We start from the raw sequence: 22,188 nt of genomic DNA, 5'->3' as shown, positions 1-22,188 counted from the left end.
TGCCAACGTTTTTGGCTTTACAAAAATTGCAGAAATGGTGGGGTTTGAATTTTAATCATTGTTACAAAATTGCTAATGAGAGGTGGGTTGCACTTTAAACAAATAGGGTTTTATACCATCTCTAATATGGGAAGCATAGTCATACATTTTTCTAAGGATTCTGTCAGTAGTTGTCTTATGGCAGTCAGTAAAAAATTAGGTGACCAGATGAGCCAGGAGGTGATTTTTTTTTCTGGTTGGAACCTATGTGAGCTTGCAATTTATGTAGCCTGTCTGCTCTTCAGTTCATCCATTAATTAAAAGGTGGTAACTAAGATTATAAACAGATTTTTGAATCCTGCATGTAAAAACATAATCTGTCTAGACATTTAAACTATTATTAACTCTAATTCTCATTCCCTTTTATACCAAATTGTGATATTTCTATTCTATGATATATGTGTTTTCATAGCAAGTCCTAACAAGTGTGATAATATTGCATGGCTGTAGCTGTATGAAGAAAGCAGGTTCTGGAAAAGAATAATGTGCTTCAGCCTCCAAGACCTTTTTCTCTCCCCCTTCAGACAAGCATTAACAGCATGCTGAGTGTATACAGTGAAACTGGTGACTATGGCAACGTGAAGGTCAGCGGTGAAATCCTTCTCAGTATCAACTACATCTACAAAACAGGTGCCCTCAACATCCTGGTGAAGAGCTGCAGAAACCTGGCCATTGGAGATGAGAAGAAGCAAAGGACAGATCCGTAAGCACTGAGAAGAATTTCCTTAAACTCTGCTAGGGGTGTCCTCCTCCACAGCACACACCGTAATCCGGGGCTGTGATATGAGCCTGTGAATCACCAGCCCACATTTCAGTGATGGCTGGGTTTGGGTTCCCCATGGGAAGTGCATTTTCCATGTGCTTCTTAGGGCAACATGTGCCTGCTCTGGGGAAAAAAATACGATTACTTAAATTATAAACCTGTTTAATAGTAACAGGACAAAAATATGAAGTAATAGAGAGGTAACATCAATTTTTTTACTTCTAGAATCAAAACTAATGTACATGAGAGGAGTCATGAGAGGGAGGGATAGAGATAACCTTGTTTTCGTGCATCCATAGACTCGCTTTGCAAGTACCATGTCTTCTGAGTTTCTCATTATAGTTTTCAGTATAATGTAAATTCTCTCATCAGACAGTAATAATTAGTGTCTCTAATCATAAGTAATTCTGTCATATTTAAGTTATGAAGTTTTTAATTTTCTTGTCATTTTAGTGTGTTCTTTGTCCTATGTAACCAGCCAGTAATCGTATACTGCGAAAGGGATAGTGTTAGGAGAGCTTGCTGCATTTCTGAGGATAAGTAAATTAATTTAGCTCTGCCTCTTGTTATTCTGATCCTGTCTGACTAACATTTCTATGTTTGTAGGTAAAGACCATATCTTTCCACGTTTCTCATGTTCTCTGTTGCAGATTTACACTGTTTATACTGAAAAAATTAATTTCCTCATGTGTGTTGCTGATGCAGCAATGTCAGGTCCTTGCTCAAATTGGCCATCTTTTATTCCTTACTAATAATTTACTACTTGATCTGCAGATATGTCAAGGCGTACCTTCTGCCTGATAAGTCCCGCCAAAGTAAGCGCAAGACCAAAATTAAAAGTAACAGCACCAATCCAGAATTTAATGAGTTGCTGAAGGTGAGAACAGTCTCTCTCTCAGGCTGTGATGAATGTTTCACTTGTTCTCCAAGGTATTTTCTATATGTGTTCCAGTATGGGGATTAGAATCTGGAAGAGATGCCTCAAAAGGGAGGGTGTTTAAGCAAAAGCATTTAGTAAACATATAAGCTGTGATTTCTGGCTTCCAGCATTAAAGAGCTGTTTTTGTTTGGTTCTCCCCTTTACAGGTAAAACAGCTATTAGTTTCTATAGATCTCTTTCAAAACTGTTGATGTTCCCATCTAACCTGAGCTTAGAGTTGTTAAAAGCACCTTAAAGATTTTGTGTGCCTGATGCTGAAGTAAAGCTACATTCAAATTTCCCATCTAACTGATTTTGAAGAGAAAAATAACATCCTGCAGTAAGATCTGAAATCTTCTGGAGGCTTTAATTTATTATGAAAGCAGAACTGACTTTGATAAGAAAAGATCAACAACTGTTTCTCTACTTGCCTCTCTAAAAAGCTGTGGCAAGGTTCATTCTCTGTTGCAAAAGATAAAAATGAATTACTTCCTTCAGGACTGATGGAGCACAATGTCCTTTGTTTCCTTGCCTTTAACCCCTGTCCATTACACAGGGTGAACTATTCTGAGCTCCTCACAAGCTTCTTATTCACCTCCCTGGCTCTGTGGTGCAGTGGGAATGGCAGAGTTCACTGCCTGTCTGGGACCTGGAACTCAAGGCTCCTGATTTATTCCCTTTGCTGTCAATTGAAGAGAGTTATCCAGCTGGCTGTCATGAGACCAGAAACCACTTTTAGTTTCTCCTGAAATATTTCTTTTGTAGTTTCAGTTATGTTTTAAATAAGTTTCTTATAATAGAGACAAATAGATGTTCCCTGGCCAGTACACTTGGCTTAACCTGGCTACAAAACCATTTTACAGGCACACACACTTGGTCTGGCAGGACTGCTTGCCAAGGGAGAGTCTCTTTTATAGCGTTGTTTTTAAATGGTATATAGTAAAGTTAACACTTGCCTGAACTGAAAAAAAGAAGGTGTTAGACTTAATTTAGCAAGTAACATACCACTAAAGATGTTTGCTGGTAGGGAACTGGGCGAGGATATGACCTAGAAACTCCTGAAAAATACCAACTGTTACAAAAAAGGTTTCCTTAAATTGTGGGTAGGTAAGCAAGAGCTACATCTCTTCATCCCAACTGAAAGTCCTGTTTAAAAAAAAAGAAAAGAAACTCAATCTGTCTATATATTCCCTCTTTGACTTTTACTCCATTTGACATTTCTCACAGTGGAACTGTGTTGGCATCTGGGATTAAGCTTTGTAGAAACACCTATACATTAATAGCCAACTGACTCGACTGTTTCAGCTTTTGGAGAGTCTGTGTCTCTGTTCAGACACTCTTCTTGATGCAAAAATAAGGCATCTGGGTTTCTTCAGCCAACACTATGAGAAGAGTGAATTTCAGGGAGTTAATGAGCTTTTTGCTAAAAGCAGAGTGTGCAGAGCTGGATTCCAGATGTTTATAATCTTCTGTGTATTTGCTAGACTATAATGCTTTTTCAGATGAGTTTTTTAATAGAATTCAAAACCAACAATGGTTACTAAGACTGATACGCTCAGTGCATGCCTTGCAGATGCAGTTGTATGTGTTTTCAGAACAATTTTTCATAAGTTACAGGGATAAAACTGGAAAGGAGACGATGCCTTCTATCAAGTAGTGTTCAGCAGACACTGTTTAGGGGTGAAAAAACCAATAGGCTTTCTTCTTATGAACCAAACTTTGATGTTGATCTGCTTCTTTTTGCGTAAACTTGTAAGGAATTAACAGGATCATAGTTTTAAGCATCGTAATTTACTTTATAACCATAAATACCCAGTAAACAATAGGGAAAAAAAGCCACAATTGTGATAGCAACATAAATTACTACAGGATGCATACAGCAAAGAAAAGAGATTTCAAATTAACATTATGAGCTTCCTGGCTAGCTCAGTCTTGTTTGCATGGAAAACAAATCTTTTTTTCATGCTCCATTTGTTAGCTGCTGTGGGCTCTGTGAAATTGAGCTATAGCTGTTAAAGGCTCAGTGGAAACTATTATTTCTGCTTATTCTGAAAGGGGTTTTTTCTCTTTTTCTGTTGGTAGTATGTCATCAGTCACACACAGCTGGAAACCAGGACCCTACAGCTTTCTGTCTGGCATTATGACAGATTTGGACGCAACAGCTTCCTTGGGGAAGTGGAAATTCCATTCGATTCCTGGAACTTCGAAAATCAGGGCGATGAGTGGTTTGTGCTCCAGCCCAAGGTAAGGCTTTCCAGGGCTGGTGAAAGTGCTGTGAAGCAAATTTAGCAACATTTAGTTGTTTTTTTCTTTGGAACTTGTTTTTAAAGCAGGACTCTATGAGTGTCTAATATGACAATTAAAAAAAAAATCTTTGTTTTTTATTCAGTGAAGGATTACTGGTTTTAAAGTCTTCATGAAAACTTCCCATGTGATTGGCTACTTAAAAACAATAACAAAAAAAATAAATAAACCATAAGTTCATCTTGTAATAAACTGCGATAGAAAAATGACCTAGTAAATAGATTATTTTTAAAAAACAGGACATAAAACAAAGGACTTTCCTACCACTCTTCCTACCCAACCCCTAAGAGTTTATTGAAGAAACAGACTTTTTTTTTTTTCCAGTTTGAAGTGCTTTACGCCTTTCAGCTGTGACAAAATGACTTCTTAATCTCTCATTCACCTTAACTAGAAAGGTACCTGATAAGCCTTTTCAGCCAGCGAATCAACTGGTCTGTGAAACGTTGTACTTAATGAAGGACAGGATGACTCCTGTCTCTAGTGCACCACCTGCTTTGGGAAAGGTATTTATTTTTGGAAAAGATTCAAAGACCTACTGTAAACTAGAGGATTAAAGGCTTCTGCCTTGCTTGCTCCTGCAGCAGCCTTAATCCCCAGGAATTCTACCATTTCAGAAAATGTATCTTTCTTGTTGTGGAAAAATATGAGGCGTACAACAAACATTGTCAAATTGACTCATGACTTGTTTGTTCTGTGTAAAGAAATAGTATTATATTTGGAGTTTCAGGAGGATGTTTTTGGTTTGTGCCTTTCTCTCGGGTGGGAGATGGATCCAATTGTTGTATAATTTATTTCTAGGTGTAGCCCTTTGCAAGGCTTACACTTAAATTGTCACAAATTTATATTTTTGGTAAATAATTTGCCAGAAGATACATATGGAAATTGATCTTTCCTTTGAACACTTATACGCCTCATGCTTTATAAGAGGCAGGGTTCTAGTTCAGTTTACTTCATGGGGATGACCTCTAGCTCTTCCTTCATGGACAAGACCAGGTGAGACCAGGAATAGGAATTGGCTAGTGATGGCAAACTGTGTTCAGGCCACGATTATACTGTCCTCTTCTTACAAGCTTGCTTTATGTAAATCACTTTTCTTGGATCTGCTCTTGAAGTAGAAGAAATGTCTACTCCATCTCTGTCACAGCTCTGACTGATGTCAGGTGTTGCTCTTATTTAGTACCCACCTGTCTACAACAGTAACACATGCATCTAGTAGTTGTTTTGCTTGCAGTTTGTATGGTCTGAAATTGAGCTTAGCGTGCAGTAGTTTCTTTGTCACCTCATTTCAGTCTTTGGGGATTTGTGTTGGTATGGGTGGTTTCTTTTAATCTTAACAGGGAAAAAAAAAAAAAGAAAAAGACTGAAAAAGAGTCATGAAGCTTTCCTGCTCAGGAAAAAAAGTAGTAAAGTAGCTAAGCATTTCAGCAATTTCAGCTGGAAGGTGCTGTCTTGTTATTTTCAAACTCATTAAAAGGATTTTTAAATTACTTCATTTTTACCAAAGAAAGCAAACACAGAATCGGTCTTGTCTGCCTCCTAAGTTGCTATATACAATGTTTCTAAACTTAAAACACTGCTAGGGTCTTTGATTAGCAAGTATAATACTTCTTTTAAAAGTACTGGTTAAAATACATGCAAATGACATACTGTTCTCCTATATGAACTCCTGATAGAGACAGCAATGGAATAATGCCAGTGAAACATTTCCCGGGTTTTATTACAGTGCTTTATTTGTTCTGTCATGAATCATTTAGTTCCTTTAGTGGAAAGGTTGGAGACTTTAAGACATGTTTCTTCTATGAGCATTGAAAGGTCTGTTTTCAAGAGGAATGTGGTTAAATCAGAAAAAGGAGAGAAAATAACTGTGGTTAAAGAGGGGATAGAGTCTAGAGTCATGTTGTATGTGGGTTTGGGGGAGAGGTTGATAAATTTTTTCTGATATTAGAACTCAGATGTTTACTTGTCCACTGACAGAACAGAAAACAAATTAATCCTTGCTGCCTTTATGGGAAAGTTGATCCCAAACTTGCTTAATTTAGACCATAAGTGAGCTGCCCGACTGGCAAAATGTAGATGTTGTGCAAATTATTCCACAGCCGTCTGCTACAGGTTTTCTTTTGTCCTTTGTAGCAGCAGCTGACAATGGACACTGATGTGAGAGGACTGTGTTTCTTAGTCAGTGCAGCAATGTCTGTGTTCCTGTAAAACTGCTTCGAAGTCACAAAAGGGCCATGTTGTCATCACTAAAACTGCTTTGTTCTCTGTCCTGTCCCTGGGTGCAGACTTAGCCCCACTGAGCATGGTTAGTGCCTCAACCTGGAATCTATGATATGAAGGCAATGCTGACTCTGTGCATATCACTGTATGTATTTCTGGTGGGATTTTTTTGGTTGTTTCTCTTGCTAATAGAATTTTGACCTTCCCGGGGGGTCAGCAAACAAGCTGAATGCATCTCAGAGAAATACGGTCACAGATCAGACATTCATTTACAAACAGTTATTTAAAGGCTTAGGTGGTGCCTTGGTGTGTGTCTTTCAGTTCTGGAGGATCCTCTCCCTTTACACATGTGCTTTGTCCCTGTGAGGAGTTCAGGAAGATTTGCTGCTACCCAAACCTAAGCACTGAAGCATGGACAGAAATCAAATTGTAGAATGACTTGGGTTGGAAGGGGCCAAGTCATCTTGTTCCAAACACGCTGCCACGGGCAGCTCCCTCTGTGTTACACCTGTTGTTCTAAAATGAAGTTTCTAATTTCTTACAATGTGAATGGAAGTTCAGCATGCTGCCAGTGAAGGCCTAACTTTATTTTAACAAGGATGGTCTGAGGAGCACTGAATGCATTCTTCCTGAGCAACATTCAAATGTTTATAAAGCAAAAAGGTGCAGAAATGCAGAAATTGTAGCTGTGTAGAAAAGGAAAAGGACATTGAGAACAACAGTTTTCAAGAAGTTTTTCTGTTTCAGAGCTGTAGTCTGCTCCCCCTCACCTCTTTAACCCACATATCTATTCCAAGAGTAACTCAGGAGTGACTTCTCTAAAATACATGAAACTAAATGCAGTTTAAAATCTTGACTGGAGGAAATAAGGGATGATTGTCAGCTTAAATCAGCTACAGCTTATATACCCAGAAATAAGTTTTAAGGGTTTTTTTGCTGTTGGTTTGCTTCACTTATTCATGCTAGATAACTCTCTCCTCTGTATGTTCACTGAAGAGTGTCTAATGCCACATGGGTTTATTTTTCTAAGAGCTTGCATACCCTGGCTCGGAAAGTTTTCCAAAGAATGAGCGCTTTCAACCTGGAATGTCTAATTACCTGAAAGTGGCCTGGTGTGTCTTGATATCTTTAAGAGCTGTTTCAAACTCTATGTTAGTACAACAAAATTGAAATCAAAAGGAGAAATATGAATGATTAACCTTGGCTGGTTTGTTTTCTCTTCAGGTGGAGGTTGCGACAGATTTTGGACTTCAATATAAAGGAGAGCTGACAGTTGTTTTACGTTACATTCCCCCAGACAGAAACCTAATGCTTCCTCTAGGGCAGTTTCAAGGTAAAACAAACATTAATGGTAGCATTATAATATAACATCCCTCTGAGTATTAAAAATCCTCACCTGGGGAGAAGTAATGGTACTAGTGAAGATTGAAATCATACTTAAATATGCTAATTGTGTTCATCTGTGGAAATTTTGAACCATGAGTATGTTTCTCCTGCTCCATTCTCTTCACTTGCACTGAACTTCAGGGGAGATAAGGGGAGTGTGCAGTCAAGGGTTGTTGTGTGTCTGTGACCTAACTAAAAAAAAATCCAGACATTAGATAACATGGTCAAGGGCAGTCACAGAGAAATAAATTGTCTGCATCATAGTCTGTGAGTACTTTGTTCAGCTAGTTAAATACTGTGTTTAGCTGATCAAAGTAATAGACTTCACTTAGTTCTTGATGCTTAATTCTCCTTAAGCTGCCTCCTCAATTTCACTTTTTTTCACACCATTTTTCCTCTGCTCAGTCTTACTGTATTACTGCTGTAATTTAGTCCTGCGAAATATTATTCAAGTTCTTTAGGGTGAATCATTATTTTCGTCAGCAATGAACAGGGGAAAATAGCTACTAACTCTTTGCCTTGGAGTAGCACGAGGAACCTCAATCCTTTGAAGTGAAAGCAATCACTGTCTTAGCAACAGTATTGCTTGTTAGCATTTGAATTTGATAGATATATCAGATATATTTCTTTGCCTTTTTCTTTTTTTTTTTTGGACAGATGACATTCCCTCTCCTAGCAGTAAGGTTTTCTCAAGGTTTTCTCTCTTAAAAGCTGATTGTTGTCTGCTGAGTCCAGATATGCCATCTGCATTTTTTTAAATTAATATCTTTTAGCATCACTCCTGATCTGTATTTCTGATGTTTTCATACTGAATCAGAGTGTATGATCCCTGCTGATAAGCTGCTTATAATCTGCAGCAGCAGCAAGGACACATGTCCTTGTGCTGCTGTTTGAAAGCAGCAGTGTGTCAGTGAGCACTCTGTCTCTTCATATGGTCTCTGAGGAGCTGTGCATCCTTACACGTAGGATACATTTGGTTTCTTTCTGGATTTAAGCTTTGGGACAAAGGTTTTATAGCTTGCTTTATGGTCCAGGGCTGCCTTAACATCAGCAGTGGAAGCGGATTCTGTAAAGCGAGTAGGATTTACAGCACACGAGACCTTTGTGTTCAGCAGAGTAATCCACAAATACTTATGTTCTCACAGGACTTCAGATAGGACACGCTGTTGTGTCTTGCAAAGAATAGCTAGTTACATGGCCAAGTTCTTTATCAAGTATGGAGTGACCATTCTGCTCCTGTCTTACTATTTTCTCTACCCACAGAGAATCAGAATCTTCTCATAAGGAATGTTTTAATCACATTGCAGTAAATTATTTTAAAAGATCTAGCCAAGACAATTCATGTCTCCAAATCAGTCTTACAGTATATATATAATTTCTGATGATGATGATGATGTTGCAACTTTGTTCTATGTATAGGAAAGAAGAGCTTTAAAAAAGGAAAAAAAGGAGATTCTCACCTGCCATCTGGAGGTATATTAGAAGTCCTCATCAAAGAAGCAAAGAATTTAACAGCAGTGAAATCAGGAGGCACATCTGACACTTTTGTGAAAGGGTTTGTGTCTTTTTTTTCCACCTTTTTTTAATGGCTACACCGAATCATATTTCAGCTGACCCAATTTTTTTCAATATATCTGTATATGTGTGTGTGTGGAGTGTCAGTCCTGAAAAGCAACTGGCACCTTGAAATTGTATGCTGAAGAGAAGGATGCTGTGGAACAGGGGCAGAGAGGTATGAGTTGTCCCAGGGGTTAAATACAAACATATTTGTATATGTCTGAGTCAAGAAACAGAACCATTCAAACATAAGCATCCAGTTGCTGATGTACTTGATGTTATAAAACACAATGTTTGGCAAAAGAAAACACTTCCACTGACATGTTGACATGGATTACTCAGTAGCGTGGAACAGGGCTCTGTTTTCCTTGGACTATTGGTCTGTCATGTGTCACGGCCAAAAGCATAATGGAGTTGCCATAAACCATTTGAGGTTCTGCAGTGTTCTAATTACAGCTTGAGGTAATTTGACATAAAAGAGCCCACAGTTAACCCACTGCAGTAAATTAGATCATGTTTATTGTCAAGTAAAAGCCTACACAGAAATCCTGATCGAGGTCTAGCGATATAATTTGTTTGTGTGTTTGACCCTTTAGTACTTATGTGCAATCACATAGTTATTCCATCAACTTTGCTGAAGAAGGTCAAGGTAAAGACTATAAAAACTTGTAAAGACCTCTGATTTTTCAATTAAAATATTTAATTCTTTCAGTTTCACTAAAGGAATTCTCCACTACAAGTAAAATGTGAAGAAGTTGTCAGCATTTGTGTTTCTGCACTCAGTGGGGCTTTAGGCAACTCAAATTTATGATGCTAACTTGCTCAATTTCTTATCAGTCATTTCCATTTCTTTCCCTCCTTCCAGAGGGTCTCTTCTCCTTCTTTGAGAGGGACATTGGACAAGGTGACTCCAGAGGCCCCTTCTAGCCAATGATTTATGATTCTGTCTATATTTAGCCTCACTGAAATAAAAAATATGTGGTTGCAACCCATGTCTTGGGGCAAAGAGACCTAATTCCAATTTCTGCTGGTGATAACTGACACTGTAACTATAGAAACAAATTAAGCACAAATTCAAAATATGTACTTCAGGTATATACTCACCTTAATACTAGTGGGGAGATGGGGTTCTGATCCCATTTGAGCCTTTACGTTGTTGTAACTCTTTATGAATATTATGCAACAACCCATTTACATATTCAGTTTTCCTTTTCTGTACCTCACAGATACCTGCTCCCAGATGACAGCAAAGCTACAAAACACAAAACTCCCATAGTAAAAAAGAGCGTGAACCCCCAGTGGAATCACACCTTCGCCTTCAGTGGCTTGAATTCAAGGGATATACGCAACGTCTGCCTGGAACTGACTGTGTGGGACAAGGAGTCACTTTCCAGCAATATTTTTTTGGGAGGTGTCCGTTTGAGCACTGGAAATGGTAAGGTCCCATCTGACTCATGATGGCTCTTCTTATTTTGCTTTACTCCTTCCTCACCCCACATGACTTGTGTGGAAAGGACAGAAATGTTACAGTGTTTGGAAAGTATATGGGAACTTGGGGAAATTGATAAGGGAGAGGAGGCAATGTGTAATAGATAGATAATTTAGATAAGCATAGATAATTTAGTTCTTTCCTTTACTAAGTGAGACACAAAAATTGTGTGCCCAGTTGTGTTTCTGTACAGTCTAGAACTGTGAATACCTTGAAGTGTTCCTTAGCATCCCAGTGAGAAGGAGGAGACTACTTTTGTCCAGCAGCAGCCTTTCTGCTGATGATGACCTGGAAGAGGTGTGAATCCGTTCCTCCTCTGTTAGGAAGAAGTTGCTTGTGGTGCAGAGTGGTAAGGTTTATATGCCTCTGGTCTTGTGCCACAAAGGAATTTTATGACAAACTGGTGCTTTCCAGGAGCTACCTGTTTTCACTATAGCTCCCTGTACAGATGGTAGTGTAAAGTGCTCAGCATTTTTTTGTACACTGTTTTAGCAAATGAGCAGTGATATTAAGTAACTGCTTCCTAATATGACAAAATGCCATGTGTTTTTGTAATTGTCAGGTGTAAGTAACGGCAAGGAGGTTGACTGGATGGACTCTCAGGGGGAAGAGCAGCACCTCTGGCAGAGGATGATTGACAGTCCAGGAGTTCCAGTGGAGGGAATATTAATGCTGAGATCCAGCATGGGAAAACGCAGACTCTGAAAGACTTTAACTGCTGAGGAATAGAACATATACTCCTGACTTCAGTGGTGTTCAGGCTCTTGCCACTTTGCCCATTTGAACAAGGGGAAGGGTTGTACTCTTTGCCTTGGATGTTAAGGCTCCGAGTGAGATTCCAATGCATTCTGCACTTTCATGCACACATTTTCTACCCAGGTTTCCTGTGTGAATTACATTTCCCCTGAAGCCAGTGAGAATTGGACCTTGTACAGAGATGGGATTGGCTTTCTCTGTCCCTTCTGGTGACTGGTGTGCAGGTGATGAGCAATTCTGCTTGTGGGATGCTCAGAATGAGCAAATTCTCTAGCTGGTAATTTAAAAAGTAACACCAGGTTTACATATCTCCTTCTGGGTCAAAGATGGCCTAGAAGGCAGCACTGGTACAGTGCAAGCAGATTCAGAGTGAGTCTGTGCTGTGGTATTTGAAAGTTAAGGAGCCATAATGGTATGAAGGGTAACAAACAGCATTTCTTTATCATGTTTACTTGCTGGGCTGTGCAGAGGTGCACTTGGGACCAAGCAGCCAACCAAGGAAGGCCAGTGGAGTGTGTTGCACACTAGAAATGGGCAGCAGGTGAGCAGTGCTGGTGAACAGGCATTCTCGGGGGTGTTCTAATGCACTGTATAAAAGGTAAACTTGGTTCAATGTAAGCAAAGAAGCTCTAATGAAAACAAAACGTAGCAAATCCTCAAACAGTTTTCAGAACTATATGATATTATTGTGTTTTCGTTCAGTTGACAGCTCTAACAGGATCTTCTGATGTCACTGAACAGATGGAGTCTGTCCGCTCCACATGCCTGTCCCCATCTATGTTGCTGAGATAAGACATATACCAGGTTTGGACATAATTAGATAAGAACTTGATTCAACAGATCGTGTAGTAAAATAACAAGATTGAAGCACATGCCAAAATGATTTGCAAAACTGTAAAATTTTCCCTGGAAGGTCTGGGATCCCACTCAGATGTGCCCATGCACAATAATTATTAACTAGAACAGGAATTTTTTCTCCTGAACATCCCTCTGTGAGTTAACAGTGGATTAAATGATATGTGGGTCTTGGCCAGTTCAATCATTAATCTAATTGACCATGACAATTGTTCAACAGTAATTTTGCCATTTGGATTCCAAAAGTGATTTTTCCACCTATTCAGATCCCTCCTCCTTTGGGGACCTACACAGGTCATTTGTGAAGAGCATGCTGCTTTGAATAGCTTTTGTGGGCTAATTCTACCATAATGAAACAGGATTATAATGTTTTCTCAAGGACAACACGTGTCCTTGAGATATTATCCTACTGGATAATAACATAATTGTATAGCATGTGATTTCTCAGGGTATAAGACAAAGGAAGATCAGGAAACTGAAAGAAAAACCATTTCTTCTGGATTTTCCAGAGTTAGAACACAGCTTTCTATTTGTACTGGTAAATTAATCTATAACTTTTCTTTTTTATTTTTTAATTCCAATGTTTTCTTTTTGGAAATATAGTATTAGTACTAAGGAAACAATTTGAAATACATGGAAATTTATGTAGATTACTGGAAAAACCCCACAAACTGTCAAAGAGTGTGTTCTTGCCTGTAGATCAAAACACCAATATTCAAATATTTCTGTGAAGAAAAAGACCATAAAATCTAACTTGAGAGATCTAAATGTTCTGCATAATCCAGAAACTGCAAGAAATCTAGACTGAACAACAGAATATGAACTGATAGCTAAGTAACTACAGAAGGAAATTTTGACACCTGTAATTGTACAATTACATACAAGTGTTTAGAGCTGAATTCAAAACCTTAAAATTTAATGTCCTTTTTTTTGAGATATTTTATACTGTTTTTTGTTTGACTGGCTGGAAACTACAGGGAAGTTCACAACCAGTCTTTTAAAATCCTAATATTATTGGACAAAAAATATTTATTTATGTTAAAAATAGGAGTTTTAATAAAATTATTTATTTCACTATGAATATTTTCTATCAAAATTGTGATATGACTTTTAGAAGTCATTGGAGGTATTTCTTGTCTAGTTGGAGACTCACAGTTTTCACAAACTATTGAGTAATCTTTGAAAATAAAATTCCCTTAGAGAAGCTCAGATTGGTAGCCAAAATTCAGTAGCTACTCAAGAAAACTGACTTCATTTTCCTTCTTTATTCTTCATTTTCTTCAGAAGTTTGGCTCCATATGGGCAGTGAAGCAAGTCTAGTGTAGTATACCTGGCTTTTCCTTTTTCTAACCTAAATAATTCTCTGATTCTACAATTCTGTGCCGCAGATGCTGTGAGCTGATAAATTAGAGCACAAATATGAAGCACATAACATTTTATGACCTTTTTCTGATCATAATAGTCTGTCTTTAAGTATTAGATAATTTTTTTCTATCAGTATTTTCGAAAGTGAAACCAAACCTAACTTTCAGCACCTAAACTACCTCTGGCTTTAACACAATTGTTATAGGTTGTCTTGGCTGTTTGTACTAAAACTGAATTTATTTTGGAAATAATGATATCACATGGATATTTAGGCACAAACTTGATATTTTTTTCTTGCTAGATTGTTGATTCAAACAGATAAAGCTGCTGAATCTAAAGAAAATTATCATTTGAGGTAAAATTCCATCCAGAGTTGTAGAGGAACACTGGGCTTTGGATGGTTTGCTTTTGTTTCATTTTGATGGTGAAAATGAGAAAAATAGTAAGAACACAAAACTACTCCAAGCTGAACCTCAAACTGGGCACTTTTTCATTTGCCAAACTGAAAACCTTAAAATAATTTTAAACTGAATTTACTCTTGCATGGAGTACAAGAGTTTGTCTAATTTTTTTGAATGGTACTTCCTAACCTTCTAAGCATGAACATCTTCGCTAAATCAGGTCTTGCTTAGAAAGAAAAGAGTTTATACTTTACTGCTTCAACTTCTGCCCATTTTGGTGCTATGGTAGAGTTTGTGATGAATGGTCTCTTCTGGGAGGTGTCACCCAGTGCATACACGGACTTCAAGTTCTGCCTTTTCCTTCCAGAGGGCCAAATGTCACCTGAGCCCACACCTGAAATTACAGGCTGGGCTATGAACAGGCTGCAGGGATCAACTGCAGTTGAGCATATGAAAGGAACAATTTCACCTGGAAAGGAATTTTGGTCAAGGCGCTGGTTTTTGCCATGATGAGATTTGGAGTAGCACAGTGAAATTACCTCCTGGTTTAGCAGTGACAGTTCTGCAGTGTGGTAGCACAGAATAGGTGTCACACCCATCATAGCCTGGGAGAGATGATGAGCATCATATAAACACTGGAGCAATTTGGAATGTTTTGCTGCTCTGTGATGTTATCGGCACATTTGTAGGAAGCGTCTGATTTACGGAAAATGTCGCATTTAATTATATCTCTTGTATCTTTGTTCTCTCCTTCTATAAAAACAGTTTATGGTTTGGAAAAAGCACAAGATGATTAACTGCAGATGTGATTTCTTGTTTCCCAGATATTTGAATTAATTGCCTATAATTGTGCGTCGTCATGTTCTGTGTGTCACCAGGCTGAACAAAAAGACAGAAAGACAGGAATTACACTAAAGCCTTCCTTTTCCATCTATCTGTGTTTATGATATTGAAGGTTCATGAATGGTTTATTCAAGGATAATTTTTAGGAGGAAATAACCACAATTTTACCATTGATTCATAAACTCCTGCCCTGAGTAAATAGATACAACAGAGCTTATGTTTCTGAAGTCTTTTTCCACACAGACCTTAATAATTGAAGCTGCATCAGTGGAGAAGAAATCTGCTCTATGCTTTTAAAAAATGTGTTACAAACCACATTTTACTCTGATACATAATTTTTTAGCAAGGTAAGTACAGGGTGTTCATCATTATCTTTTCCCCCTTGTGATGAGAGTTTGAGGGTTCAACCCATTAAAGAAGAACAAAAGTGCAACTTTTTCTGTAAAAGGTCAAGTGGGGCCAGTAAATACACCTACAGACCATGCCAGTATCTATCGAAAAAAGCTCTCCAAGCCCTGCCATCAGACTTTGGTATCCAGCCTTGTTCTCTAGAGGTTTCTCTACTCAATTTGTCAACTATCTGGGAACTTTAGGCTTCTAAATATTGGTGCTCTTGCATGTTTAGATACAAAAATCAGGGTAAAATAGGTATGAAATGACCTCCCCATCTCCTCTACCTCCATCATGTTACGTTTGAGTGAGAGTGGGAGGAAAGCTGCAAAGACTCTGAGAGACACTGTTGCCATCTTCCTTTGCTAATCCAAGTGCCATTGCCTTCTGTGGATGCCTTTTAGATGCCACTTTCTCGTCTTTCTTTCCTAGCTGGATGCTTTGGCAGATGATTTAAGAGAGAAGACATTGGGATGGTGAGCATGTTTTGATCATGGTGCATTAGACTGGAAAGTTATTCTTCTGTGTCTCTTCTAATGCAGATTATGCTAAGGTAGCATGAAGGAAGCATTTTTATATATCGATTTTCGATTTTTCTCATCCTTACTGGTTAGGCCCTGCTAAGTGCAATTATTCTAAATTGTATTCTGCAAAATATCAACTCAATTGTAACAGCAGAGCAGCCTTTGAGCATTCGCTGGTATAAACTGATAACAGGCAACAGGGGGGTTGAGCTTAATCTTGGCATAATTTTGGCTTCTTGAGGAGTATGCACAGTGCCCAGCTTCAGGCATGTAAAGTTTGCATTTTGCTCTACAGAGTCAATGAAGAGAAAGGCTGCTTGGATCTCTTACACCTTTGGAAAAGAGATGAGAGTCCTATTTCCACAGCTGTCTAGTTTGTGGATTCACACAAGACAGTAAAGGTTGCACCTGAATCTTTGCAAGGGTCTCTCTTCCCTTCATCCCTTCATTTGGTTCAATAGCCCTGACCAGAAGGTTCTACCTGAACACTAATCTTCAGTTTCTGGAAAGAGGCACCATGCAGAAGTGAAGTGGCAGCCCCACTTACATACAAGGTTAAGACTGAAATTCTACTTCCTTAACACAGTATTGATTTACAGCACTTTGCCACAATGACAGAAATAAGCATCTCCTGAAAACTGTCCATGCACTTTATAAAATATTTTTTTAAAATAAGAAAAAAAATATATATTTTTATTTATTTATTTATTACACATAGAAATGTTAATATTGGAGAACCCTAGAGAAATGTTGGTAGAACATGTGGTAAATTCCAAAATAGGATGCAGACTTTGATTTGCAGTGATGGCCTTCACCACAGCTCAACAGGAGGTGCTGAGAAGCATTCTACCAGAACCTTACCACTGTGTCCCATAAATTTCCTGCCTGGTGATTTCATATTTGCAAATGCTGTTTAATAAGTGGTAATACTACAGTGTCAATTATACTGTATATATTGACACTGACACTGGAAACTGAATCTCAACTTGCTTTTTAGGTGTTTTCGTGTTGCTTTTGAACCTTACTCTTGCTGCATCTTGGCCCTTTATTTAGACTAGTTATTTCAACAATTCCACTTTGTGGCAATAACATATATATGGCTGTGTGCTATTGCTCCTGGCTGCTCAGTGTATATTTTTGAGGATAGTCCTAATTCTTGAGATTTGTCTAAAGCCAAGCATAGTCATTTGTTGCAGCAATTATGAAATGTCACATATCCCTCGTTCTGCCTTTGTTCTGCTTAAAATCTGTTGCTAGCAATTTGTTTAATTATGCTGCTGGACAAGAACAGTAGTAGTACTAAATGGCATTGCAGTATGTTAAGTTCTGCCCAAATTTAGACAAAGCAATGTTTCCTGCTGAGAACACTTTTGTACTGTGAGTTGTACATTCAGTTTTGTGGACAAAGGTGAATGGTAATACATTTGAAACTGTTGTCAAGATTTCTGTTCTGTCTTTTAAATTAAAATACTGAAACGTTGCTGAGTCTTTGTCTCTTCTAAAATGCATTACAGCAAACTATGAGCAGGTCTTCCAGGAATATCCCACATTATCTCGTTGAGGTGAAGGCATCACTTACATGTGATGACTAATGCAAGAGACCTTGCATGTCTTCAGAGGTGGGACTCCATTGATGATGTCTCTGTCTCTGCTTTTTTTTTTGTTTGTCCTAAAAACTTTTAAAGTGTAGAAATTAAACTATTTTTGATTTCATAAGCAGGTCTTCCCCTCTATTTCTGAAACTCCAGCCCTAGTTCAAGGTCCTGCCCACCTGAAAATCCACATATGTTCAAAATTTATATTTTCTGTAATTGTTGGTCCTGATTTCTTTATTGTTGTTATTATTATTATTAAGAAAAAACAAGTATTTTATCACTCAATTTATACCTACAGCTGAGTCATGTTCAGGTCAACTTACCGCAGAGCTGAGGGCTCTCTTGCATCTTCTCTTGGTTCTCCAGTTCCCTGGGATTTTTTGTCTTGCTGTGTCTTCCCTGCTGTCTGAGAATGGTCCTGGGCTCTGGGCTTGTGCTGCCTCTGCTCACTTTGGAGTAGTCCAAAAGTCTGGCTCAGCTCCTGGGTTCCTTTGCCCGGGTTAAGGGAGACCAGCTCAGGGGGGCTCACTGGTCTCTCGGTGCGATTTGGACACAGGCAGATGACTCTTTTGCCCTCACACCACTCCTGTTCAGCTCATCTCCATCCTGGTTCTGGCCTTTTTGGGGAGGTTGAACACCTGTAAACTGAAAAGCAGGTGCAGGTGGGAAAGAGCCCTCCTGCCATTTTTCTGCTCTTCGTACTTTTGCTTGGGACTGTCCTTAAGGATTTTCGTGGACATCTGGATGGCACTTCTGTAACTTTGGTACAACTGAACTGCAGTCTCTCCTCCCCTTCTGTTTGAGGTGATAGATGCCAAATTCCCCTTGTAAATTTGAAGTATGGGCCATCTTAATTAATGAAATGTAGGTCTTGGTTACTTTCTGGCTGTGTGGGTGGCAATAGGAGATAGGCTGGTAACTAGATATGCACTGGTACATTCTGTGTGGGTGTTGGCTTTCCCAACTGTTTCTCTTGCGCTTCACAGAGCATTCAGCAGCTGGATCACTGCTTGAAAGGGACTAGAGAAATGCATGTGCTCTCCTCAGCTGCCCATGTCCTCGCTGGCTCCTCTGGTCCAGGCAGCCTTGCTGCTCTCTACCTTCCAGCATTTGCAAATGTTTTCCTACTCTTCCCTTCAACAAGCTGCCATAAAAATATCCTCCAGCCACAAATGGGGAGAGAGAAATGGGCAGCAGCTACACAGTTGAGAGGAGCTGTTCCACCCCCTGATGGTGTGAAGCACTCGCTGCCTTTTCCCTTTCTGTGGATGTACAACAGGAACAGAGACTGTGCTGAGTGCCTGGAAGTGATCAAGTGCTGAGACTGCACAGCTTAAGCTCCATTATTTTACCACCTCAATTTAAAAAGTGGGTTGTGATTGTAAGAGTATTTAAATATACTTCAGGTTACTTTTTAGCCTCTGCGTTTTCATTAATTACGTGATGCACTCTGACTCACGCTCTTATGTAAGTACTGAGCCGTAATGAAGCTGCATGTTATAGTCATTTAGTGCAGAGCTGTTAAGGGTCATTGGTGTTTTCATTAAAACACAAAACTTTCTGTCCCAGAGGGAAGGAGTTTGAACTTCAAGAAAAGGGATGTGCAATTCCAAATTTTATCTCTCCTCTGCAGCTTTATAGGAGATGTGTGACAGCAGGGGTTGTTCTCATCTAATTAGGTGGATTATTGGGTAGAATCTGGGGAAAATCAGGCCATTTATAAGACTGCTTTGTGTCAAGAAATTGCTGCCTCCCACAATTTATCTCACTGGTTTTGTTTGTTAAAGATGCTGCATGTCAGAAACAAGGAATTCTTTTCTGATCTAAAGTAGTCGAAGTCTTTTTGTTCATATTCAAAACTGAAAAGTACCTCCAGATTGATGTAGAAACCTCCAGCCTGTGACTGTATCCACACACTGTGATGTGTCACATATCCTGCAATGAACAGCCTGGAGGTGGGAGTGGAAAGGACAAGACTTATGGCAGGTCTAATATTCATGTTTTAAACCAGATTTGCATTTTGACAGCAATGGTAGGATCAGAGCTATGGAAGGAGAGCCATGTTCATAGTACAAGAGAGACTCTAGATAGTAAAACTTCGAGGGAGAAGAATTTTCTGTTAAACCTTTAATTAAAAAAGTGTACTGGTGTAAATACTGAACCTTGTTTACTCAAGGTTTTATTTTTTCTGGGACCAAAAGGCTACAGGATGAATTATTGGAATATATTTGAATATATAATTGCTGGGCTAAAGACAGAAATACTAAGTCCCTTGTTCAAACTCTAGTTTCTGAAAAGGCCTTTCTACTACATCCATGTGTACATCCAGGCTGATTTGACTCCAAAACAGAGATGGCAAATGGTGTTTTTCACTGTTCCCCATAAAAAAATGTACAACAGAAAATGCCAGAAACCTTGTATTACTAATCAAGAACAGCTTTTCCTAATCACAGGATTTTAATAGATGTTCTGTGCAGAACTATAACCGGTAATCCAATCACTCATGCACTCTCCTCCACTTAACTCAATTTCCCGTAACAACCTAGTGATTGCAATCGCTTTCCTGATTGTAGCAATTTAAAGCCCTGCTCCTGTTCACCCAGTCGTGAAAGATGACTGAATGCGCTGACTTTGTACCTAAATCAAAACGGAGCAGCAGCAGATGGGAATTGCAGCAATACAGGAGAAAAACAGACCCTTCCGAGAATTTTTTTTTTAATAAATTTTAAATCAGTGAAAATCACTTGCTCTGCTTTTTCAATGAGAAAAGTGAGGGGAAAAAAACCCTCCAAACCTGTCCACCTGTGATTCATGCTATAATTACAGGCAGGCTGAAGAACCTGAGCCAGAGAACTGGGGCCACAGCAGTCTGTGTATGGATGTGTCCTTGGGCTCTGTTCTACATTCCTGGAATCATAGAATTACAGAATGGTTTGGGTTGCAAGGGATCTTAGTCTAGTTCCAACCAACCTACTGTGGGCAGAGAAGCTTCCCCTAAACGAGGCTGCTCAGAGCCCCATTCAGCCTGGGCTTGAACACCTCCAGGTTCCAGTGCCTCGCCACCCTCACAATAAAGAATTTCTTCCCAGCATCTAGTCTAAACCTGCCCTCCATCAGCTTAAGGCCATTTCCCCTTGTTCTGTCACTACATGCCCTTGCGAAATTTCCCTCTCCAGCTCTCTTGTAGGCCCCCTTTAGTCTGCAATGAGGTGTCCTTGGAGCCTTCTTCAGGCTGAACAGCAGCAAATCGCTCAGCCTGTCTTCCTTGGAGAGATGTTCCAGCCCTTGGATCAACTTAGTGTCTCTTCTCTGGGCTTGTTTCGATAGGTCCATGTCCTTGGTGTTACTGGCCCTGTCTAACTTTTTTAACCACTGCTGTTAGACAGCAGAGGAAAGGCAATTGGGGTGCAGCCATGTCCACCACCATGCTGGCTCTTATACTCCTTGCTCCTTTATAGTGGGTTCAGGACTTACTTTATTTTGGGCTTGGTCAGGTCTGGAAGATAAATGTTATTTCTCTGATTTTTTCATCACCCCTCTTGTCCTTGCAGCTTATTCCTAACAGCAACACTTGTAAAGCTCAGCCAGGGCTGCCTTGACCCCCAGTTGCTCATCCTTGCAAACCTGGCACCACCACCTGCAAAGTTCAGGGCGTATCCTGATCTTCCCGCCTTTGACATCAGCATCACTGGCAGCCCTCTCCAGGTCATACTCTTCAGTGTTTAGCAACAATTTCCTAACACTGGAAAGCAGACCATCCTGTTCAGGAGACATGGCATGCCACCACTCTCCTTGGTGCTGTCATGCCTCAGACCACACGTTAGCTTTTGCTAGCTAGTGCCGTGGCTGACTTCCCTCTCTTCACAGTCTGCTCCTGATAGTGAATTAATGAGGGACTATGTCTTTTAAAAAGTTTGTGTGGTTTGTTTTTGGTTTGTTGGGGTTTTTTTGTGTTTTTGTTTGGTTGGTTTGTTTTGTGGGTTTTTTTGTTTGTTTGGGTTTGTTGGGTTTTTTTGGTTTTGTTTGTTTGTTTTTTGGTTGGTTTTTTTTTGTAATTTCAGAGAGCGTGAGAGATTGAATTCTGGTAAGGATTGCTTTAAAGGTGATGGTAAAACTGTTCTTCTGCTGACACCAAAGTGTAAAATTTAAAAATCTGCCTTACGGTCAAAGTCAAACAAGCATTTGGCTGAAAAAAACAGGACCATGCCCTTGATGGGCAAGAACAAACAGCACAGACACTGGAGTGTTGCTTTTCAGAAATATCAAATTATGCACCATATCCTGTAAACAGGCATCCAAAGCTGTAATTCCCAATCTTCACTCCTTTGTTTGTATTTTCATGCACGATGTATATTCTTTGCAGTGGATTGGCAAGACTGTGGGCTATAATAAAACAACAGAAAAATTTTTCCTTTTCTGATTGCCTCCTAATACTTCTTATTCAACATGGAACTATTTTTTGTTACTTTATAAGTGACTATTTGCAAACAAGTATTTTCACAGCTCTGGAGGTGACAAATCCTTGATGAAGTTTCCCTGGGGGTAATGTTTCCTTGCCATCAAATAAACAGTCTGGTCTGTCTCCAAGGTGAAGAGAGGAAAGAAATCTGCTACTCCAAGACAGTTGGACATTAAAAGCCAGAAGCAGAAACATACCAGGTAGGACCATATGTTTCTATCAAGCATTGCAGTATGTGGCCTTCAGTAATTAATGCCCATCCTCTACACTGCTCGTTGTTCCTTTATCATATTCCCTGTGGCAATGATTTCCACATTACTGCTATT

General features: G+C 39.2%; 1 protein-coding gene across 5 annotated transcripts in view; it reads left to right on the top strand.

Annotated features, from left to right (window-relative positions):
* The window catches only part of SYTL5 (synaptotagmin like 5), an 87,990-nt gene extending 70,705 nt beyond the window's left edge, over positions 1–17,285 (top strand). For all 5 annotated transcript variants that reach the window (XM_017811026.1, XM_017811029.1, XM_017811028.1 and 2 more), the window contains 7 exons: positions 564–742; positions 1,577–1,679; positions 3,804–3,965; positions 7,467–7,575; positions 9,048–9,183; positions 10,412–10,620; positions 11,237–17,285. In XM_017811026.1, coding sequence (XP_017666515.1) covers positions 564–742; positions 1,577–1,679; positions 3,804–3,965; positions 7,467–7,575; positions 9,048–9,183; positions 10,412–10,620; positions 11,237–11,379 — 1,041 coding nt within the window. In that variant the 3' untranslated portion in view covers positions 11,380–17,285. The remainder of the gene's footprint in view (positions 1–563; positions 743–1,576; positions 1,680–3,803; positions 3,966–7,466; positions 7,576–9,047; positions 9,184–10,411; positions 10,621–11,236) is intronic.
* The last annotated feature ends 4,903 nt before the right edge of the window (positions 17,286–22,188 follow it).

The sequence above is a fragment of the Lepidothrix coronata genome, unplaced genomic scaffold (assembly GCF_001604755.1).
Source record: "Lepidothrix coronata isolate B3197 unplaced genomic scaffold, Lepidothrix_coronata-1.0 Scaffold30, whole genome shotgun sequence".
Lineage (NCBI taxonomy): Eukaryota > Metazoa > Chordata > Aves > Passeriformes > Pipridae > Lepidothrix > Lepidothrix coronata.
This window is presented reverse-complemented; position numbering and strand designations above follow the sequence as displayed.